This window comes from Tachysurus fulvidraco, chromosome 1 (assembly GCF_022655615.1).
Source record: "Tachysurus fulvidraco isolate hzauxx_2018 chromosome 1, HZAU_PFXX_2.0, whole genome shotgun sequence".
NCBI lineage: Eukaryota > Metazoa > Chordata > Actinopteri > Siluriformes > Bagridae > Tachysurus > Tachysurus fulvidraco.
Genome location: NC_062518.1, coordinates 21,483,297 through 21,507,572, shown reverse-complemented (window position 1 = coordinate 21,507,572; position 24,276 = coordinate 21,483,297). Strand labels below are relative to the sequence as shown.

Below are 24,276 nucleotides of genomic sequence, written 5' to 3'. Positions count from 1 at the left end.
ATGAATGCCTTTGTGATATGGTGGCAAACAACTTTTTTATGCTTATATTGAGTGGAAAAAAGCTAACCTTGCTGAGTGACTTTCTGTAGATTTAAGTTCTAAGATTATGTAGTACCATTCTAACAGTATATATTAGTATATTAGTATTATATAACATGTAAGTCACAAGGCAAAGTTGTACAATACACCAGGGAGTTTGGCCTTGACTATGAATTGACCAACTGGAACGGTTTACTGAACTTAAATATTGTGTATGATATATGAAATTTATGTATGAAAGGCAACAGCAGAAATCGATTACGGGAAAATTAATCTATTACAACTGTGTTAATCAGTGACAGTTTCATATCTGTGAAGTGCAGCAGGTATTTGTTATTCAAATTAAAATCATTATTATTGAGGGGAGATGAAAAACTCAATATAATGCCATGTTATATGATGCTTAGCTTGATGAGTCACCCTGGCGATAATGCAAAAGGATCAGGGTCCGGGGCAGAATTGGTGGCAAATTGTACACATCACTTACAAGTATGAAAGAAGGTTAATTGGCAAGATTTGGCACAAGGGGACACAAGACATGAGGTAGGGGACATGTTGGGCACGGTGCCAGTCCAGTGTAGGTCACAATCGCACACATCTTCACGGACTATGGACATTTTAGGAAGACCTATCAGGATGTCTTTTGGCAGGTGGAGGAGTCTGAAATAACACCTAACAACATAAAATTTTACAGAACATGCCTTCTCCATGCACAAAGGGTGGAGTCACTCCAAACCTCAACTTCCCAAGTCACCATGCTCCCTCTTAGCCAGTTGCGAAGTTGTGAATAAACTCATGATAGTAGGCTAGTGACCCGAGGTACTGAAGAGTACTGGTTGAGGGGGTGATTTGGGTGATCTTCTTCTTAACTGATGCTCTGGTGTGGGTTTTAGTTAGCAGGTTAACATCGATACCTGGAAGATCCTTAAAAGAAGTCTACATACTATCTGGCAGGAGCCTGCAGCCAATCAGGACACAGAGAGAGAGAGCAGAGTACAAGAGCTAGGTAATGTTAGATGACTAGTATGTTCTGCAATATATGTGCTGTTTATGGTCTTGAAGCATGAACACGGCTACACCGTGTTGTCTGCAACGCACTTGCACTGATAAGATTGAAAGACAATCGCAGCAAGATCCAACCTGCCAGGCGCAAGATAAAAGACAAGCTCGTGTTGAGAGGTTTCTACTCTTTCATCTGGCATGGAGTAAATGGCACAGACAATCACTGTGATGTGCACAGTAAAGTTATTGTACTATCAAAGCACTGCACTTCTGTAATACTGAGCAATCATGAGTTGTAGAATATATTTGTATGTGTATGCAACTACACAATAGGTGTCAGTACTCCTTAGTTGTACTACTTGCCATTGCATTTTTCAACCAGAGAGGGTGATATTACAGAATCTTACATTGTGTAGTTTTGATAGTATCTAATGCTTGGCAAGTTTGAACAGAATCCGTACCAATATGGTTCTGTACTGCAGAATCAATGTCGGAGATCATCCGCATATTTGTCACACAATGTTTTATGAACACTGAGACCCTTTACTGTTTTCTGCATAGTAGGAAAGTTTTATAGTATGAAATGGATGAATTAAATCTGGGCATATATCACCACATTATACAGTGGAATTCATTTCTTTGGGTATCCCAACAGAGGAGGCTGGGGTCAGAGTGTAGAGGCAGCAAATATACTGTACAGCAGCCCCATAGCAGGGAGGGCTAAGGGCTAAGGGCTTGCCAGTGCTGGATATTGAACCTCGGCTTTCTGATAAACAAAACAAAGCCTTAACCACTAGAACTACAACTGCCCTAGTATGACACAATTATAGCTTTTGAAAATCATCAGATTAGGTGCTGAGTGTTTCTATGATGTCCATAAAAAGATTAACTTTAACATAATTAATCACAGAAGTAGTATTTTACTGTCATTCCTGTATCCTGGATATTGAGGTCTATGTGAATTGAGCAGCCAGAACCAATTTAACAAAAAGCCTATTAGCACAAATGACACCTTGATTCATTTTGATTCCCAGCAGCATATTATGAACGTTCCACTGTACCATATATGGGAGAAAGACAACAGCAAATAAGACACGTTGAATGGGTTTACTTCGGAAAATGACACATCAGATTGCCTTGAAGAAACCAAGCACGAATATCAAGCAAAGTCCATTGATCTGTGTATGTTACACAGTTCAGGTCTTATAGAAACATTGCTCTTCTTCCACATCAGAGCAAGCACCGATAAGAACTGGAGACTAATAATATAAGAGTGTAGTTAAACCAAAAACGGAGTCAAACATTTTAAAGGAAATGATTGGGTGTCATTATTCTGTCTTTTTCATGTCAAGGCTTTTGTCAGGCGCTGAAAGCTTTTAGTGGTGGAAATATGAAAATTCCACCACTAACCTTGTTCGATTGGGATTCATTCGGCTTGAAAATATCTCCCGCTTGTCTTCCTGTGCCTTGCACTGCAGGTTTGCCCTTGAAAGGTAAAGTAAAAGATAAACACAGAAGAAGAGAGATGGAAAGATTGAAGTAGATATGCTTTTCTGACAAGTTTTCCTGCTTTGTAGGGAAAAAATAAAAGAGGGGTGTTGTACAAGAACAAGAAAAGAACACATTTTCAACTCATGATGCAACCTTGATTCTCTGCATAAAAATGTTCACATATTATTAGCACGCATGACTGAAGGAATGTTGATATGTAGGCTTGTACCATGAGAAAGAAGGGTCCAAGATTCTGGGGGTCTTTCTGCAAAATGTCAGCCTTTGAAAGGATCTGATAGCTTTTTGATGTTAAGAGCCACTGATGCAGAAAGAGAAGAAGGCCTCACAAAATGTGTATCAGGTGTATTTTTGTAAATGTCTTTGCACTCTCGCCACATCCTCCTGACAGCTCAGATGCCTATAAGATGTTTAGTGTTGTTGTGATAACAATGTTGCAATGGTAATGCACTACAAACCACTCATCATCTAAAACAGCTAAGCTACTGCATGAAAATCCTTTTTGGACACTCAATGCTACAAAAAGAATTTGACTTACACTAAAGCTACTGTGACAATTCCTGCTTTTCTATTCATAAGAAGCAGTTGCCATTGCTTAAATAACAATTACAAAGACCTTGGTTTTAGCTAATTTCAGGAAATATCTAGCTAGCTAATTGACAGAAATGATTCCTAAATTATGAATAACAATGCTTGTTATACTGTACTAGCTTTTTCTTTCATATTGGATAAAGCTAGCTGTTGGCCCTAGACCTATGCAGTTACCTTTTCATTCTTTATCACATTAACACACACTTGTTATGCCTGATCACAGCTCTGATTTGACTAGCTAGCTAACCAACTCCAAGAACAATAAATTAACAACATAACAAGTACCCACCTTCATGTGTCCTTAAGTTCTTGCTTTACATTTTGGATGTCAACTAGTGAGGTTTTCGTGTTTTTGACTGAAACCTTTACATGAATAAATTGTTCTTACTCACTTCCACTTGCTTTTCACTTATCCTTTTTAATTATCGCTCTTTACCTTTAGTCTGAACGAGAGTGGTAGACCTGCTGATTTTTAAGAAGAAAACTGGTACTTGCAGTTTGTGAATAAAATGGTAACTGACATTTATTGATTAAACAAACATACTAATTAACTGTTGTTTGTAAACAACATGAACAAACTGGTTAATTGTTGAACTGGTAATAAATTGCTAATTCTTGTTTGTTAACAAAATGGACAAACTTTTAAATGTTGTTTGTGAAGGAAATGAACAAACTGGTAATTGTCATCGGTTAATGTCGTTTGTGCACAAAACAAACTGGTAATTGTCATTTTTAACAACAACAATTTTCCAGTTTGTTTGTGAATGAAAGAACTAGATAACTGTTGCTGATAATTGTTTGTGAACAAAATAAACAAATTGGTAATTGTAGTTTATGAGTGAAATGAACAAATTTGACGAGAGAACAAGGACCTACTGACTCTTGGAACGTTGTTTGTTCAGTTTATCACTCTTTCAACATAAAGAGAAAGACGGCAGGACAGTGTGTTTGTTAAGCATGTAGCACTAAGACAAACATGCTACACATACACACACACACACACACACACACACACACACACACACACACACACACACACACACACTATATATATATATATATATATAAAATTTGTGAATTGGAAATGCCAATTTCAATCAAGCCTAGCACTACAACTTGTTTTTTGGGGAAAATTGACAGTTTTTCAATATATGTATGGATTAAATGAACCGAATCCCTCCTACTACTTAGAAAGACACTCACTGGCGGCAACTAGTGGTGTAATGAAGCAACTTACAAAAAGTGTCACTGAACGAATGAGTGAAGGAATCTGGATCACTGAATTAAGTCTTTTTAGACTCAAACGATTCAGAATCAAAAGATTCAGTTCACCGGGAGGAATCAATATGACCATGTCTAATATCAGTCTAATATTATTTGCTATTTTTCTCTGAAAAATCTTACGCTTCATCTTATCGTGCATGTTAAAATGTTTTTATTTCTATGCGAACATTAGCATTTCATTTTCAGCAGCCCTTTATGTGAACATTAGAGATTTAGAGATTGTTGATCATATCCTGCTTCTTCATGTGCAGCTCACTGGCATTGTCATAGACAGAGGACTGCGTTAAATTATTCATTCATATTCAGATATTAAACCGAGGCCAGTCTGAAGCGAACAAATTTTTAGCACTTTATAATAAATAAAAAAATAAAAACAAGAAATTCATCAGGATTATAAACACATGCTCTCTCTCTCTCTCTCTCTCTCTCTCTCTCTCTCTCTCTCTCTCTCTCTCTCTCTCTCTCTCTCTCTTTCATTCTTGCTCTTGGTTTAATTTATGCCTGTTTCTGCTATGTCCTGATCCAAACCCTGGGATTTTTTTTTCTTTTCTAGAAATATCTATGACAGTCACAGCATACAGATCATTTCACCTAGTAGAATTGTGCGAGGATGAATTCTCATCGTTAAAAATGGATTTTGTGAGAACCCACACGTTTTGAATTCTCTCCTCTACCCTGACTATTACTGCTCCTTTTTTGCATTAAGGACTTTATGAGGTGAAGACGCTTGTGTTTCCCCAAGTCATTTCTGCACTCCAGCTTTGCTGCAAGTCTCACAGTGGGGAGCGCCTGTCATTTTGTGTGGCTTTATACTTTGTGCATATTTGTAGAAAGAATTGCTCCTTTTTCCCCTTTGAGTGTGGCAATAAAGAAGTGAGAGTCAGCTTTCTTCTCTCCTGCTCCTTTGGTCTGGGACGGCCTTCCCCGGAGCATTGCGGCAGGAAAAAAAGGTAAAAGAACGGCAGAGGGAGGTTTATTTACACATCAGTGTCAAGCGTGGGAGGAAGTTACCTAGAATGATAATGCTTGCTGGTTTGCATATTCTATTTTTTTTTATTTTTAAATGTATGGGAATTTTTCTTTTATTTTAAGTGAAACACAATGACACTTTGTATTTGTATTTGTATTTAAATAAAGTAGGCGGGGTCTAAATCAGGAACCTACTATACCGCTGCTTATATTATTTGAGAATTCTGACTCAGACACTTCCTTCAAATTTCACAATATTTTCTACATTTTATCGGATACATAATCCCAAAATATAAACAAACCAATAGCCTAAAAGGAACTGCCACACACTTGACCAGGTGTTTACTAAGGATGATTGAATAAGCCTGTTAATGGACATGGTTTGTCATGTTTGTCCCGCAGGCTTCACATCTGACCGTATACAGTACCTGTATCGATCTACACCTAGGATCAAACCCTGTGGCAAACTTACTATTAAAAAAAAGTGTCTCATATTTCAATACCTCCATAGTGTTTATACAGTGTCTGGTCAAAAGTATGTAGCATCTAAGCAGCAAACTTATCAGCATTACAATGCCAGCATGCACAAATCAAGCATTACAGTATAAAGACATAGGAGGCTTTCACTCTGGATGTTTTTACCACAACAGAGCACAGTTCACAAAAGAATTAGTGGACCAGAAATCACATCATGGTACCAAACCCCAGACTACCTGTAAACGGGGCATCTGAGTTCAGTTTCACTGGAACTGTGGTGTAATTGCACTGAATGGTTAACGCAACTCATAAATCCAACGTCATTAGTTTTCACAACGTCATTAGTTTTCACAATGAAGTAGCAGGGGAACGTTGTTGGACACGGAAGGGAAGAGCTGAGGTGCATAAAATGGTGAGTCTACAGTATGTGGTTGTTCTGCATACGTGCAGGGTTCGATAGAATCAATCGATTTTTGAAACCCGACCAATGCTGTCATCAGGAACACTGGGGAAATGCCAAATGTAAAAACCACCATAGCTTGCCAAGGTTAACGAAGGTCAAACTCGAGTTTCCTTCACAAATCCCTAACCTCAACTCCTATGAACACCTTTAGGATGAACTGAAATGCTAACTGCACCCCAGACCTCCTCACCTAACATAAAAGTACCTGACCACAAATCTTTATAACTATGCTTCAAAATTGTGGACAGCCTTTCCAGAAGGATGGAGGTTACCACAAAAGCACTTACCACTTTGGCCAACTTTGGGTCTGTTTAGCTTGCTTTACTGGCAGGGACAGCCATTTGGGCTACATATTTAGACTACATATTATCTATCTATCTATCTATCTATCTATCTATCTATCTATCTATCTATCTATCTATCTATCTATCTATCTATCTATCTATCTATCTATCTATCTATCTATCTATGTGTGTGTAGGAAAAAATATATATAATATATATGAAAATGAATTTTTTGCTTTAGATTGATTCTTTTCATGAGAAAGTATTTATCCAGAGGTCGAGGGAGTAGACAGCAAGAAAAGGCGATACGTAATTAAAATTTGCAGTCTCGTTAAGTTGGTGACAGCCTTCACTGCACTACGGATCAATGGCAAGGTTCTGCCTCCAATACTAATGAACCAGGAGATCGTTTGAATCTGGGGCCCAGGGAAGGGAAAAATTAATTAAGATATTTATGGCCCCAATTAATCAGTTCACTGAGATACTCGAGATGTCCGGAGGGTGTAAGAGAAGCTGGAGAAAGCTTTAGATGTTCATCAGATGTTCTTAAGTCTGTGCACACACACACACACACACACACACACACACACACACACACACACACACACACACACACACACACACATATACATATCAGTTGAAACAGACGCCTATCTGTAATAACAGCACTCTACTAACTGCATGCTGTCATACAGTCACACTCTACAAACCTGCATTTTTATTTAACTGCCTCAGGAGAATCATACACTGAAAGGAACGTCACACACACACACACACACACACACACACACACACACACACACACACACACACACACACACACACACACACACACACACACACACACACACACACACACACACACACACAACTGGGCATGGTAGACATGTTCGGTTGACTTGACAGCATCAATATGCTGGCTCAGTGTTCGCCTCCAGCCAGTTAACCAGGTGTCCTTGTCAGCTGAACAGCCACCTACCAGCAAGTTCTGCCAATAAAGTGGGCATGGACTGAACTACTAATCATGATTGTGCTCTAATAATTGCTTGAAGCACTGATGTTACTGCTCCCGGTGAATATTTTACCTGTTTGCCTTTTGAATTTTGTTATAGCTATCTGAATAACCAAGTAGAAATCACCTGGAAAAAAATGAAGAGAAGAATTTTCTGATCCTGATGGAGCTTTTTGTAGAACACAGTAACGTGGTTCTGTTTGCCTTTTGAAAATCCATGCATAAATCTTTCGACACGATGTAAAAATACACCGCCTTGAGTTTAGCTCTGGCCTCGGTGCCGGTGCTAGGCAAGCCGTCAATGTCACCCGGCAGGCTGAGAAGATGCTGATTGATTGAAGCGAGACGGAATACAGAGGGCGAGGGAGGTTAAGGCAGGCGTGTGATTGACACAGAGGTAGCCATGGATAGGAGATGTAGAGGAGATATAGGACTGCATAGTTAAACAGTACAGAGAGAGAAGAGAGAGATAGAGAGTGGGGAACAGGATGTTAGATGGCAAGACACAGAGGGACAGGTGGTGAGTGGGTGAAGTGGTGAGAGTGAATTTAAGAGGAAGGAATGCGAAAGGCTTTTTACAAATGCGAGGAGAGATTTTGATTGAGAATGAAAGTGGAAAAGTGTGTGTGAACGTTCAAGGGAGCGAGAAAAAAGGAGTTGGAGTGAAGAATTGGGGAAGAGGAGGATAGAGGAGGAGGAGGAGGAGGAGGTAGATCTTGAGGGAAAGCTTAGATCTCAGTCATGCCTCAGTGGATGCCATGACAGGGTCTCAGTGCAAGTCCTCAAGTGTCATACAGCACAACAGAAGACACGGCACCCAGTGGAACATGGTACAAACATACCCCAGAGCACAAGAAACTCAGCCTAGCATGTCATATTTCCCCAACACTTAACATTCTTCGTAACGTTCTGAGGTTGTTTTGCTTTCTAATAATCCACAATGCCAATTTACTATATATATATATATATATATGCATATATAGTAATAATAGTATGGTTTAAATATTTTGTCCTGGCCTTCAAACAGTAGCATTACAGATAAATACTGTATGACCACTCAGTTTCTATGAATGACTCACTGACATAAATAACACACACACACACACACACACACACACACACACACACACACACACACACACACACACACACACACACACAGTGTGATAAAAAAGCAATGTGCTTTGACTTGCTGCAAATTGTGTTATTCCTTAAATCGTGGTTGTTTACTCTGTTGTCTGGTCGCAAAACCAATATATTATAATCACTGGCAGCTGGAGGTGATATCAGATGGTAGGTCTGAATCTTAAATCTATCAACAGCTTGATAAACAAGCAAAGGATTAGGTCTCTTTGAAGGCATAATTATAACGGATGATGTGGGGCAAACTATTACAAAACAAAGGCAGAAAAACATCTGCATTCACGATTTAAAATTTTCGCCCAAGTCTGCGACGCCCTAGCGTTTCTGCAGAATACAGATCAGAACAGCAGTAATCCTTTATTGAAAAAAAGCAAAAAACAAACACCAGTTTCTATCATCTGTTATTTTGTATTTTGATTGGCTTCATGAATCAAGCCGAATACGAAACTAGATTTATTTGTAAATGATACACGCAAACGTTTACACATAAATTCTGGAAAAAATCTGGAATATAGTGTGGAACTGAGATAGCTTATTTTCATTACATCAATAAAAACAATGAAAAATAATCATTTAATCATGACCAAAGAAATTGGGCCATATAAATCGAAGACGTTTCGTTCAAATTATCGTTAATATTATAGAAAGTATTATTTATTATTATTTTAGTGAGTCAAAATGATTTTCAGTTCTGTGTATCCATCTTTGTCCTCATTGTTTATCTCACAATGTTTATGGAACTTTGTGGCTTTTACTTCATGCACTTTACAGGGTATCTATGCTCACTTGCTCTCTTTTTTTTGCATTGCTGCTCACCATTGCCTTACCATTGTATATACCCACCTGATTTCTGTTTATAGTAACAGCAATACATTATACTAATAGCCATATATTTTATTTATAGCACATACCATTCTGTAAATTTCAGTTTATACTAATAGCCATCTGCATATTATATTCTTAGTACACATACAGTAATCCCTCGCCACTTCGCGGTTCAAGTTTCGCAGTTCAAGTTTTGCCGCCTCAGTGCATTGCTGATTTTTCAAAAATATTCATCGAAAAATAAAAATAAAAACGGTTTCCCAGGATGCCAGACAAAGAGAGAAACTCTCTCAGAGGCTTTGTACATACCCACGGGCAGTCAGACAAGGCACATGATTGGTTCCTGGCGCGAGATCTGAGCTGATTGGCTGCGCATCGTCGCATCCTCTCCCAGCTTCTTCCCTTGTTGTATCTCGCCACTCTCGTTCACGCTGTCAACTGTGTCTCGCGTATTGGGTTCGAAATTAACTTTTCGTTAAGCCCTTACAATGCCTTCTAAGTGCCGTGCTCCTGCCAAAGATTCCTCTAGTGAGCCCAAGAGGAAGAGGAAGATGATGACCATCAGTGAAAAGGTCAAATTTAGGGCCTCTCCTACTTCGCGGATTTTCACCTATCGCGAGGGGTTCCGGTCCCCATTAACCACAATAAACCAGGGATCACTGTATATTCATCTGTATATTGTATTCATAATACATATATATCCATCTGTATATTGTATTCATAATACATATATATTCATCTGTATATTATGTTCATAGTACATATATATTCACCTGTATATCATGTTCATAGTACATACACATCTGTAAATGACTGTTTATAGCAATAGCCATATTTTGTTACATCCTTCTGTAAATTTCAGTTATAATTTTAGCCATCTATATATTATGTTCATAGTACACACACATCTGTAAATCACTTCCATATTACCATTTTATTTAACTTATCTAAATCTTGTAAAAAACTGTATATCCCACACTTGCTACTATTGACAATAAAGTTGAATCTAATCTAATCTAATCTAATCTAATCTAATCTAATCTAATCTAATCTGCATACAGTGTAGTCAGTGTTTCAGAAACTATCCTACTATCCTATATATAACTATTTATTCCAATTTGGCTTGCTCAAACATTTACACACAAATTTACTAAAATGTTGATAAATAAGACTCTATTGTCTGCTATATAGTATTAGCTTCTAGATGCCAGGGATGTGGTGGTGGCTCAAATGGTTAAGACTCCGGATTACTAATTGTAAGGGCAGGAGTGCAAGCCCTATCACTGCCCTAGCACTGCGAGCGGTTGGGCCCTTAAACAATGCTCTTAACCCTGTCTTCTCCGTGTGTGCTACAGCACGTCTGACCCCATCTTCCTAAGCGGCGATAAGTGAAGAAACGCATTTTGCTGTAATGCATATGTGATAAAATAGCAGGTACTTCCCTGTTTATGGAATATTACAGCAGCAACATGTACTCCAATTTTATCCATGCCTCTTTTCACCTTCAAACCTGATGCATAGAGTCATGCAAATCAGCCTAAAGCACTCTCACCTTACCACAGAGAATACCTAATTAATGCACAATTCATTATATCTGCTACATTAACACTGTAATCTTCGAGAGAAAAAAAATAAATAAATGAATGATGATGCTTTTAAAGCTTACCACACACCCCAAAGCTAATCACCGCAACGTTACTGTGAAATTAGTAAGCAAGATGAAACATAGGCAGGGTCATATATATGCCATAGGAACAGCATGCAAGTGCTGATTAAGATAAGACACAGTTTGATGATTTCAGTGCGCTGTGATTGTTCCAAAGTTAATGAATTGGCCTGTCAGCCTGTGTGTTCGACTCCCCTTGCTGTGTCAATCCACGTTTAATTAACATAGCAACGTGATTAAAGTTTTAACATAATTATCTTTATCTTTCCACTCAGGGCGATCAAGCCTCCATGGGAAACTGAGTGAAGAGGTTTTTTATCAGAAGAAGAAGATACTGTGTGAGGAAAAAATATAGGGGCTGTGTGACTGACACCTGTTCTCCAGAACCGGTGAAGGACGGGTGATGGAGGAGTAAAGACAGGGCGTACAAGGAGAGAGGTGCAGAAGGAAGAATGAAGACAACCAGAAAACAGGCATACCTTTTTATTAACTGCCAATTAAATTAATAAAGCACAATTTGCGATCGTTCAACATGCCTGACAGAAGACTACTGCTACTGGTGTCCCTCTGCCTATGGGAAGGGCTTGTGAGGTCAGAGTCAGTCACAAAGGTTGTGAGAAGGAGAGGACTCAATCCAGTTCATCCACAGTTGCACGGTGTGACCAATCAGTGGGACCAACCAAGTTTGGAGAAAAATGGATTGCCACTGGTTAGGCTAAAAGAACTGATCAGTGCTGACAAAGTGGATGAGAAGTTTGTAGGTCACTCCAAAGCTGAGGAGACCAATGAAGCTCTATCGGTCTTAAACCAGCAAGAACTGCACGACTTTAATGCTAAATATCCTCAGCAGGAGAATGAGGACTCAAATAAAATGGACTCAAGGGTACTAAAAGCAGTTGATACCAGTACCAGGGATCTGCCTGAGAGCAGAAAGATTAAGAATAACACTAAAAATACTGAAACCCTGAAACATGGAAGAGTTGATAAGGGAATTCCAGTTCACCACAAAATAGACTCTAGTTTGCACTTCAACAGAACCAGATACAAATCACAGCCGAGATTTAGAGCGAGGCCAGGCCCTGGGCTTCTTAATAACGCCATAGGTCCAAAGAGAGTGATATTGGATTCCCCCCATAAATTAAACCTGACAGGAAACTTTGGAGTTTTAAAGCTTATTTCTAAGGACAACCTTGTGAGGATTGTAAATTCCCAACTCCAGAATGGCCTGACCTTCCAGACTAAGATTAGTCACAGTAGGAAGCGAGACTTGATCGATATGGATCAAGAGGACGAACCTAAAATTAAGAGACAAGACAGTTTTGTAACTCCAGATGTATATGAATCGGATAATCATAACAAGACTTCGGGATTGTCTGTTGAGCTACAGTCAAGCACCATTACGAATCCTAATGTCAGTCCAGTTCATATTTTTAGGAGGCCAGTTAGTGATCTCAATCCAAACTCAAAAGATGAAGAGAACACAGAAGCTGAGTCTTTATCTGCTGTGAAGAGCAAACAGCACTTAACCCATGTGGAATCAACACCCCAGAGTGAACTCATGGCCGATATAGAGGCCATTGGTTATCAGAGTCATACCAATATCTCTGTGATTGTGCATGAAGGAACATTACATATGCCTTCCCAGGCAGTCTCAGATAAGAGTTACTTCCTCTACTCCCAAACTGAGAGAACTCTTAATGCCAAAGAGCAATCAGGTCAAAACCTGTTTGCTCCAGATACGGAATTGAATGTCACTCAGGAACCGATAAGTAAAGCTTCGGATTTTGTCGAAGACAGTCACATTCTGAAACTGCGTCCAAATTCAGATGGTGAAGACATGGACAAGGAGGAGGTATGGGAGCCTTCGGTCACCTCACCTCTGCATGGCGGCCATGGCCTCGTATTCCAGGAGATGGAGGATGACGGAGGTGAAGGGGGGTGGAGTCCCAAGGAAAGCGATGGGTCTCGATCACGAAGCAGACGGAGTTGGATCTGGAACCAGTTTTTCGTTATCGAGGAATACGCTGGTCCTGAACCTGTTCTCATTGGAAGGGTAAGCTAAAAAAATGTCTCAAATATCATTGATTTCCTACACATTTGGATAACTGAATTACTACATAATGACTTAAAATTAAATAATTTGACAGCATGGAATTAAAAGGTTACCGCACTCTGTGATGCCGATGACAGATAACAAATTTTCATTTAAATTTCATTGCTTTGTACCTGAGGAAAAAAAAGGTTTCCCATAGAGGTCTCTGATTAATCTCTTTTACTGCAATGTTAATGCCATTAGACCGATTAATCCAGCCATTTTTTCTGTCAATCTCTGTCAATTTGATTCTCAGTAGAGGCCGACCCCAGCAGGTCGGAAAATAATATTATAATCAGTCCATTAATTTAGACCCTGATTCAGTGCTGTTTAAAACTTGCATGTACATGGTGCCGATCTACTAAAATTGGACCTCCGGCAGACAATCAAGGGCACAGGGGTAGGGCATGAAAACACAGAGCAGAAACCCATAATTTCTCAAGATACTATCTTCTATGACTCATGCCTAAATGTACTGAGGCGCTGATTCTCCAGAGACAGACTAGTTCAAGAGGAGTGCAGGGAACCGAGGCTGTTCTAAGAAGAATAAGAAAAAAAAATGAATCGCTTGAATTGGCTAGATGATTAGAGAATTTGCTTAGCCTTGAGAAGTCTCCTTTTTTTATCCGCTTTGTCTTTTTGTCCATGTGTGAAATGTACAGGCAAAAGAGTTTATGAGCTGAGTAAATGAACATGTGTGATATCGTGTGCTTGCCTGAGGCAGCCATGCTGCATTTCATGTTTAGAAAACCAAACTGTGGACTCACCCATTGTTTTTTTGTGTACGCTACTTCTCCAGTTGCCTAATGGGATCCCTGTAGTGCTAATATCTTAACATATTCACCTGAGCTCATTGGCATTGGACACGGTGTCCAGGATGAGAATAAGAGGGTTGTTTCGAAAAAAGCAAGATACCCAGATACCCATTAAGAATTAGTGGACAATGGAAATGAGAGAGAGTGTAGGCATGCTGAGTGGTCAATGTGGAAAGAGGCATATTGACAATATTGACTAAGTTTGGTTGCTTGCCAGCGTCATGCTTCAGCCACCAACACTAAAGAACATGAAATAAACTTGATTCTAGGGCAATTCCTGCCACTCCTGCTTCCTTTAAATCTAACCCCCCATCCTTGATGCAAAATTGACCAATTTCAAGCCTCCTCAATTGTTGTGTTGGTATGTCAGGAATATTATCTGCCATTGTTCAAAACATACATAGCTGCTTATTAGCACAAATAACACAGTATGCTAATGTGATGTGTGTGCTTCCCGAATTATTTCTTGAGGCTAAGGGAGGTGGGAGGGATTCAAATTTTCCCCTTTATTGCACCATGAAATGTCTTTTGCAAAGGAAACACGGTTTATTACATTAAACTAATATGTTTAAATTATGAAAGCAAAAAAAAAAAATTTAGCACAGATTTCTAGTTTTGTTTTCAAGATCCTCTTGGTCACGTGCATTACATTACATTTTCTGCCCAGCTACTGTCGAACTCCATAATTCCATAGGGATTTATGGATAAGGGAACTTTGTAGGGGACTGGAAAGTTGGAAAATTTGTAAAACACATTTTTTTAAAATAGCGTATAATTTTCCTTGCGACTCTGCTTGTGAAGCTTCTTGTGCAGTCAAGACATCAAGGTACACGAGCACATACCTTTGGCATGCTGTTCCAAGAACCATGGATGTAACATGTTTATAAAAAAATTTAAAATGTCAAAAGAAAGGAAATTTTATAAGCATTCCAAGAGTACCATATACATATACCGATGACATTCCCCCCTTTGCTTCTTTTACTATTCCAGCCATTATAGAATGTCGTTTTTTTTCCTAGCAGTAACCTCATCTTACAGTCGTATGCAAAAGTTTAGGTACCTCTGACAATTTCCATGATTTTCATTTATAAATATTTGGGTGTTTGGTTCAGCAATTTCATTTCGATTTAACAAATAACTGAAAGACACAGTAATATTTCAGTAGTGAAATGAGGTTTATTGGATTAACAGAAAATGCATATGCATCGAAACAAAATTAGACAGGTGCATAAATTTGGGCACCCAAACAGAAAAATCACCAATATTTAGTAGTGCCTTCTTTAGCAGTAATAACAGTTAATCTAGATTAATAATTAATAATCTACATGCTTCCTATAGCCTGTAATGAGTGTCTGGATTCTGAATGAGTGCATTTTGGACCATTCCTCCTTACAAAACATCTCCAGTTCAGTTAGGTTTGATGGTTGCAGAGCACGGACAGCCCACTTCAAATCACCCCACAGATGTTCATGATAGAACCTTCACCAAATTTTACTGTGGGTAGCATGTGTTTTTCTTGGAATGCTGGGTTCTTTGGCCGCCATGCATAACGCCCCTTGTTATGACCAAATAACTCAATCTTTGTTTCATTACTCCACAGCACCTTATTCCAAAATGAAGCTGGCTTGTCCAAATGTGCGTTTTCATACCTCAATCGACTCTGTTTGTGGCTTGAGAACAACACCTTGCAAATGGCCACCTTACATACCTTTTCTCATGATTGGATGCACATGTCTATGACGTTCAAGGCTTAATGAATGAGCTCACCAAACCAATTGTGTGTTCCAATTAATCAGTGCTAAGTAGTTACAGGTATTCAAATCAACAAAATGGCAAGGGTGCCCAAATTTATTCACCAGTCTAATTTAATTTTGATACATATTGCACATTTTCTGTTAATCCAATAAACCTCATGTCACTGCTGAAATATTACTTTAGTGTCCTTCAGTTATTTGATAGATCAAAATGAAATTGCTGATCCAAACATCCAAATATTGATAAATGAAAATCATGGAAATTGTCAGGGGTTCCTAAACTTTTGCACACGACTGTAAACCCTCAGATAAAAGGTATATCAAAAATGACCTGAGAATTTTTCCCCATGGTTCCCTGTGGATCTCATTAGTGCAAATTACACCCAATGACATTCTGTGCTATTGGCAAGTTTTATGTTCTAAGTCACACACATTGTTGCACTACAGTGTTGGATTTCTCACTCCTAGAAAAAAAAAATTCAATTTCTATTTCTGGTTAATGTTTATTTTTTTTTTTTTAAAGCCTGAGATTATCGTAACCATTCTGTGAATCATTCCACATTACAGATTCCAAGTGTAATCTCTAGTAATTTTAGCCTAAATAATGCACCGGTACACTCCTCTAATATGAGTTCTGTTCTATTTTTTCCTCCACTGATATTTATAGAACTGCTGCATAATTACCACAACTGTGAATAATTTGATATAGCTCAGGCATAGACATGATGTTTATTATGTATGTACATGTGCCTGTTAGAAGGCTATCAAGGGATTAATCTTGAGTTAAAGTGAGCCTGACTACTGTAAGGTCTTTATCCCGGTGTCCCAATTATCACTACATTCGCAATACTTTTAGTTTTTCTGTTGATTTAATGACTGAATCTTCTTCTGCTGTGATGATGATAGTTTCTGTGATCTCACTCCACTCATATTAACTGAAAAGAGTAAATGTTTTTTGGTGTCTATCATCCAGCAGGTCCTGTCAGGTCTTGATGTTAACAGAGTGTGTGAGAATCTTTAAGAGTGTGTTTGACAGAAAAAGAGAGGTCAGATGTAAGACTCTATTATATCTGACAGGTGTCATACGTCAGGTGACATGACCATATCTGGGGACGTTACATGAAGGCACTAAGGTGTAATGTCAGAGTCAGTAGCTTGGTTGTTTACTCCATCAATCTATTCATCATCCACATACCCATCCTTCAATGCATTCACACATTAATCTGTACATTATCCATCAACCCATTCATCTATTATTTCTTCCATTTATTCATTCATTCATCCATCCAACCAATAAACCACCTGTCCACTCATTTATTCTCTACCAGCGGGTTTATTCAGCTATCCAACCATCCTTCTGCCCATCCATCTATCTTTCCTTCACTCCATCTACACATCTATCAATTCATCCATCCATCTGACCACCCACCCACATACTGTACCAATCCATCCAACCACCTGTTCACCCATTTATTCTCCACCGGTCGGTTTGCCTAGTCATCCAGCCATCTGTCCAACTACCCATCCATCTATTTTTTTACATTACTCCATCTACCCATTTGTTCATCCACCCATCTAACGCCCCAACCATTGATCCATTTCTATGTACTTCATCCATTTACAACATATGGCAGACATCCTTATAGTGACTTACACTTATCTCATCTATACAAATGATTTACAATTTATTCAACCTTTAAATACAGTAGACATCTTAATCACCGAGCTACTTCTATTCCCACCACTTCCCTTCCATCCATCCATCCATCCATCCATCTATCTATCTATCTATCTATCTATCTATCTATCTATCTATCTATCTATCTATCTATCTATCTATCTATCTATCTATCTATCTATCTATCTATCTATCCATCTACTCATTTACATATATACATATTTGTGTTGCACAATAATGAGTGCACTAGTGGTACACAAATAAATTTGTGTTTCTCTTGTCCATTCAACCAGATGGACATGTTGCAGGGTTAGGTAGTGTGTCCACTGGCTGTTTAACTGTTTGTTTTTTTTTTGTGCATGTGAAACATATGACTGGTAACCTTTTGTTTTTAAACCCATGTCCAACACACAGATTTCGTTTGCTGCACACACTGACAATCACATGCTATTAGAAAGAATTGGAAAGAAGATAGCAAGACAGACTGTGTTGAGGCCACAGCTACAATAGACACCTGCTGTGAGAGAGATCATGAGAGATAATTCAAGGATGACTCTCAACAAACTAGTTTGTGTTTTTCTTCACTTTCTCTCACTGTGAAAATATTTAGCTTCAAGGCTTGAAATCAGCAGGAGCAAAGGGGCAATTAGGGATGAAGAGATGCTGACAAGGACAGAGAGTGGGACATGATGGCAGAATGTGTATTAATATAATAAAAATAATAAGAATAATAATACGTATAATACTAATAATAATAACAATGATGATAATAACAATAACAATAATAATAATAATAAATGTTGGTTTAGCAGAATATTTGAATGAGGTAGAAGAGGAAAATCTCAGTCAAATTGCATGAAATTACAGTCATAATAGAAGGAAATGGAAAGAGAAAGTATTGCAAATATGAATGACAAAGAGAAATGGAGCAATGAAAAATGTTGTGAGATAAATCAAAAACACACAAGTTTCTGCAGACCTCAAACATTATGAAACTGATCGTTTGGGTGTGATGTGAGTGTGAAAGTAGTAATAAGGATATATTGCTTGAAAGAGATAACATGAAAAAAAAAATGGAAATAGAAAGCAGGGCTGTATTAACGAGACAGTGAAGGGCAGTGAATTGGTGCAATTGTGTTAAATACCATTTATTTAACAGGAGACAAAATTTAACTGCATTTCTATTTTGCACGTAGAAGTTAAAAGACAACTCGGAATGGGAAGCCTATTATTGCTGAAATTCAACGGGAGAACATAATTCTCACAGTTCTCCATCAATGTATGCTTTTTGTTTGTATTGTTTTCATCACACGACATCCATGACAACTGCGATCCCATACAAAGCCATTCAATCCGGTATCATGAGATTTTAAAATGTGACAATGCTAGTTATGTATCATTGCCAGATGTGGTGTATAACTCATGGGATTCATACTGATATTTTACAGCAAGATAAGAAAACAAAACATAGCAAAGATTTCTTAGCTTAAGGCAGTACATGAGCGACTAGCTACATTGCTAGAGATATTAACCTAGAAAGGCTAGAATATTTGTAAATACTTCCATTTTATTTACACGATATGGCTAAAGTACTGTATGTGGACACTTTACCAGTATTCCCATATGTACATCTGCACATATGGGAATCTTCATATCATATCTTCAATCATATCTTGTATAGAGGTTCTTTGTATAATGTAGCATTAAGATTTCCAGTGAGGTCCATGAAGATATAGATTGCCAAGTATGGTGTGAAAGAACTTGAATGGCCTTCAGAATGGCTTGGCCTAATCCCCAATGAACACCACTGGGGTAAATTGGAACATTAACTGCGTACCAGACATTCAGACCTGACAACAGTTAGGCACTGCTATCTCTACAAATCCACATAGTCTTGCTTCAAAATCGAAACAAGTGCGAAAACATTGGAGTCAGTTATAGCATTAAACATAGGGCTAATTCCATATTAATGCTTATGGAATACTTATTAAAATAATGCTTCATAATACAAGCACATATGGATGATGGTCTGGTCATGCCTTAGTGTACCTGGCACAGCATTAAACATTCTAAAGATGCTCACTGAATGCCTAAAGATCAACAAAGTGATCAGATCTTAGGCAGAAATCCTGGATTCAGGTTCAAGGTCAAGCCAGAGTTATGTGGCCACCAAACTGGCCAAGGAAAGCCTTTCACCAGAGAATGCAACCTCTCCACTTTCAAAGCTAAATAATCTTTATGGGACTCCAGCACTAAAGTGTGGTCCCGGACCATGCCAAACCTATCGCAGATTCATCATATTAGCCATCACATGTGTCATAATTCAGGTGAGCTGGGCTTTGCCTGAATTGTCCTATTAAAAATGACAAGAAAGTCCTTAAACCGTAGAAGAGGAAACCTTGCTGTCACAGTCATTTTCTGCATTTCACTTTCAGGGGTACTTGCGATCTGGCAGGGTCAAAACTAGATCCATCCCCAGATACTCAACAATCCCAAATGCAGGTGTAGGCATCCTTATATGCTTGCAGTCCTCTGAGACAGAAAAAGGACTCTGCTGAGAAGTGAAAACCTCTGAGTTACACTGGATCATTGACTTCAGCTGAGGCTTGATGGCTGCCAAAATGTTGATGAGTCTGGCACAGGGGTTATTAACTCCATTCCTTTTTTCACCCTCTGCCCAGCACAGTTTGAAGATTTCCCTCAAGCCAACTGATCAGCTAATTATTATGCTGTTAATGAGCTTGTCGTATTGTGACATACTAAGGAAAGCTTCAATCTGTGAAGGAGAGGGGGTCTCTGGGATGAAATCCTGCTCTGGAATACTGTCTACAGGACTTAATGTACTTGTTGGTGGTCACCACACCAGCATAGAGAATGGGACAATTCCTTAGGCAGTAAAACACAGCCAGTAGCCAACTTCAACTTCCAAGTCCTGCAGCATGGTTGTTAATTGCTCCGAGCTCTAGATACTCTGGAGGCATTCCAACCTAACTGTGGGAGGAATATCCATTCTAAAACAAACATCTAGCAAGCAGATTAGCAAGAATCCATCTTTATTAGCCTGTTTAGGGAAGAATATTGCATCGATACCTACAAATTATCACTGTATCACTGGTGTTAGCCATTCAAGCCAGTCAACTAGCCAGCTAGATATTCCCAAATGGGAAATATATTTAAAGGAGGGCACTGACACAGTGTGGGGTAAAATGAGCACTATGTACCACCAACACTGCAAAGAAAATCCTTTCAGCTCCCTGGGGCATGTAGAGATTAATGTTTGTATAGAACAATGGGAAGTGACTAACCAAATGCAGGGCAGTAATTCTCACAGGGGAAATCTGAGATGCTACAATACCTCGCAGCTTAGAAAAGCCACACAAAAAAGTCCACAAAGTAGAAAAACAACAAGTGGAGTAAAGGACACAAGTAGCTTCCACTGTAGTGTACAAGCTACCATATTTGTACTCGCTCCAGCTCTGTATTCACATAGTCTGATATGTACACAGGAGAGAAGGAATAAGCTATTGTAGGTTGTATGTCAAGCACTGAATGTTGCATCATATATCAATCACTTGATGTTGCTGAAAATTTTTTAGCAGGTTTCTCCAGTGCACAAGGTCACGTTCAGGTGGTACAGCTGCCCCTTGTGGTTGAAAAAAGTAACTAGATTATTCTGCCTTGTAAAATGAAACTATTACCATATCAGGAAAGAAAATTCTGTGTGATGGAAAAATCATAGGCATTAGAAGAACTGTGACAAGTCCATCTTTAGACATTAACTAAAGGTCAGAGATGGCTAATTGTAATTTCAAGAAAGCACTTTAGGATAAGAAATCCTGTTCCTTTAGATTAGTTTTCACTCAGTCCCATCAGATCTGAGAACGATTATCCACTCCCTGTCAGAGAGAAAGAGAGAAAGACAGTGGCACAAAGAGAGAAGAACACACATCACCAACATGCCAGTGTGTGTACAGTATGTATGCGTACCTTAGGAGAAAAATGAATAAATGGCTCAGACAAGTTTCTAATGAATTGTAAAGGTAATTGTTTGATTTTGGAAATCATTCTGAACATGGTTGGATAGCCACTCCAAAAAAACAACAACAACAAAAAAACCGTAATGAATAAATAAATAAAAATAATACAACTTGTATTGAATGTGTATATTTGTGTATTTTATTTACTCTTACAGTAGGCCTTTCATTCTTTAGTTTAACTAGTTTGTGTTGGTGGGTGTTTGAGCTGTGCCCTGTATGTAGGAGGCCTGGATCTAAGCATACAAAAGAGAACAGCAGAGTTAGCCCTTTGCTAACTACTAACGACATTATGTAACACATATATCAAGCCTGCGACTCATACAATCACCCAATGTCCTGTCATACATCAGCTGAGTACTATAGCCTTTTGAATAGACATTTGCATATCCTTGGGTCCGAATTGTCTTTTGGTCATAAATAATTCATGTTATCGAGCCGAGTATGATAGCAGTAAGTAGGAGAGCGCTTGAAGTAATAATGTTGAGCAATAATGTCCATGAATAATACACACAGGCCTGGCATGAGAGAGATTGGTGCAAGGGCTAAGACGAGTCAGAAGAAATAGGTCAGATCAGAGGCGTTTTCTGTTTCTTCGCCACAGAGAAAAAGAGCTTTTAAGGTCCATACCCTGGAGCACTGTCTTAACTGCTGAATCGCTATGCATTACTGTAACGTTAAGAAAAAAAACGTATTCAAAATTGTAAGTAGCTTTTCTTTAAACAATTCAGACATTGAAGTGGGTTATATCAAAAAAGTAAATATGCTCACTTAGCATTTTACAGACACGCTTACCCAGGGCAACTTACATTTTGGGCCTTTTTACACCTGGTTCACTTCATGTGTTGTTTTTACACCTGGTCACTTCATGTGTTGTTTTATGATTTTACCTCATTTCCGGAGTAATTGAAATGGAACACGCTTTGGTGTATGTGGTTGCTACAAAAAACAGCATTTACTGTTTGCTGCATTTTCGCTGGTGGCAGCAGTGCATTTTAAGACCCAACGAGATGCCTGGGTGAAAGATCGGAGCCAGCGCTGGTGGGAAAACATATTTGTTTCTGGCGCGATGCACAACTCGCGAGTCACCTGCGAGTGACGTACTTCCGTTTAGGATGAGTATAGCGCTGACGTATGTGGCTTGAACAACCACATTCATTTACACCTGTCCAGTTTCATCTGAAACGTGTCCCAGACCACCTCCTGAAGAGGTTTGAACGATCAGATTTATATCCGTCTTGAAACCGTTTCAGAGGGCATTTACACCTGGTCTTTTTACGATCAGATATCTATCGGATCACAGAAAATGCATGAAGTGACCAGGTGTAAAAACCCCCTTAGATAATTTATACAGTTTACAGACCTTGCTCATGGGCCCAGTAGTGGCAGCTTGGTCCTGGGATTTGAACTCACAACCTTCTGTTCAGTACTCCAACATCTTACTCACTGACTTACCATTCCCCTGGAATACTTAACAATACTTCACCAAAGTGAACTGATCCAAGAACAACTTTAGGCTTCTATTGCTCTCTGATTCATATGGGAATAAGGGACCCAGGAGTTAGTCTGTGGAAGTCAGTTAATCGGAGGAGAAACAGGTGTTGTCTTCTCCCATTGCACATCACTTAACACAGTGACTGATCAGACCCAAACAGCTCTAATATCATCGCATATCCCATAGTCTCCGTACCAGATGCCTTGCGTTCCACAAGACTGCCTGATTCCCTGAAAAAATTATTTTGAAATTGAGTATAGTGGTATTAGGGTGGTAGGAGTAGCTTCTGTTGCTTGTGCGTCAGCAAAATGTGATGCTCAAAGCTGGCTAGAGAGGGCATCTGTCAAATAAGATAATGTAGTCCATAACACCATATGGCCCCAGATGCAAAACCTGGGTAGAGATGACACTTCACAGTTCCACAGGTTGATCCTGAGCTTGGATTACTGTCGCCACTTATGCTGGAAGGTGGATTGTCTGTACTGTATGTCTAAAGGTGTGAAAGTGTGTGTGAGTCCCATCCAGGATGTATTCTCACCTTGATCGCAGTGTTTACCCTGTTCCTATTGCCTCAGGATAAAGCAATTATTGAAGATAAATACATTTCAGAAAGTTTGTTTGTTTAAAGTTAAAGTCGGTCAATGGGTTTCCAAGCTTTGTTCATCATGTATTTACATTTATGACATACAGTATGGCAGACATCCTTATCCTGAGATACTGACATTCAGCTTGCTCAAATGCCCAGGATTTGCACCTTGGCAGATCTCGGTTACGGACACGTGACCTTCCAATAGAAGGTCATAAATCAGAAATGTTTTAACTATTAAGTTGCCACTACCTTAATTAAAGGCTTTGGAACTATGAGGCGGTACAGCTCATCATGACACTCCTGTGATTCTATTAAAGTGGCTCAATGATTAATGCATTGAGCTACTGATTGGAAGTTTAAATTCCAGGCACTTTTCTCTTCTTGAAGAAGATCCTTAACCATCAGCCGCTCATTTGTTTCGATTGTATTTAAAAAGCATCAACAAAACGAATCAAATGTAAATCGTGAATAAAAAGCATTCAGGCTGAATCCACAGTGGTGGTTCTACAGTATGTGCACATGTTGTGTGAAACCCAGGGCTACATTTCCCACAGC

The 24,276-nt window shown here is 38.9% G+C and overlaps 1 protein-coding gene across 3 annotated transcripts in view; it reads left to right on the top strand.

The window, feature by feature from the left end:
• The window catches only part of LOC113644125, a 131,240-nt gene that overhangs the window by 42,032 nt on the left and 64,932 nt on the right, over window positions 1-24,276 (top strand). For all 3 annotated transcript variants that reach the window (XM_027148716.2, XM_027148717.2, XM_047800548.1), the window contains one exon: window positions 11,540-13,317. In XM_027148716.2, the coding sequence (XP_027004517.2) occupies window positions 11,797-13,317 (1,521 nt within the window). In that variant the 5' untranslated portion in view covers window positions 11,540-11,796. The remainder of the gene's footprint in view (window positions 1-11,539; window positions 13,318-24,276) is intronic.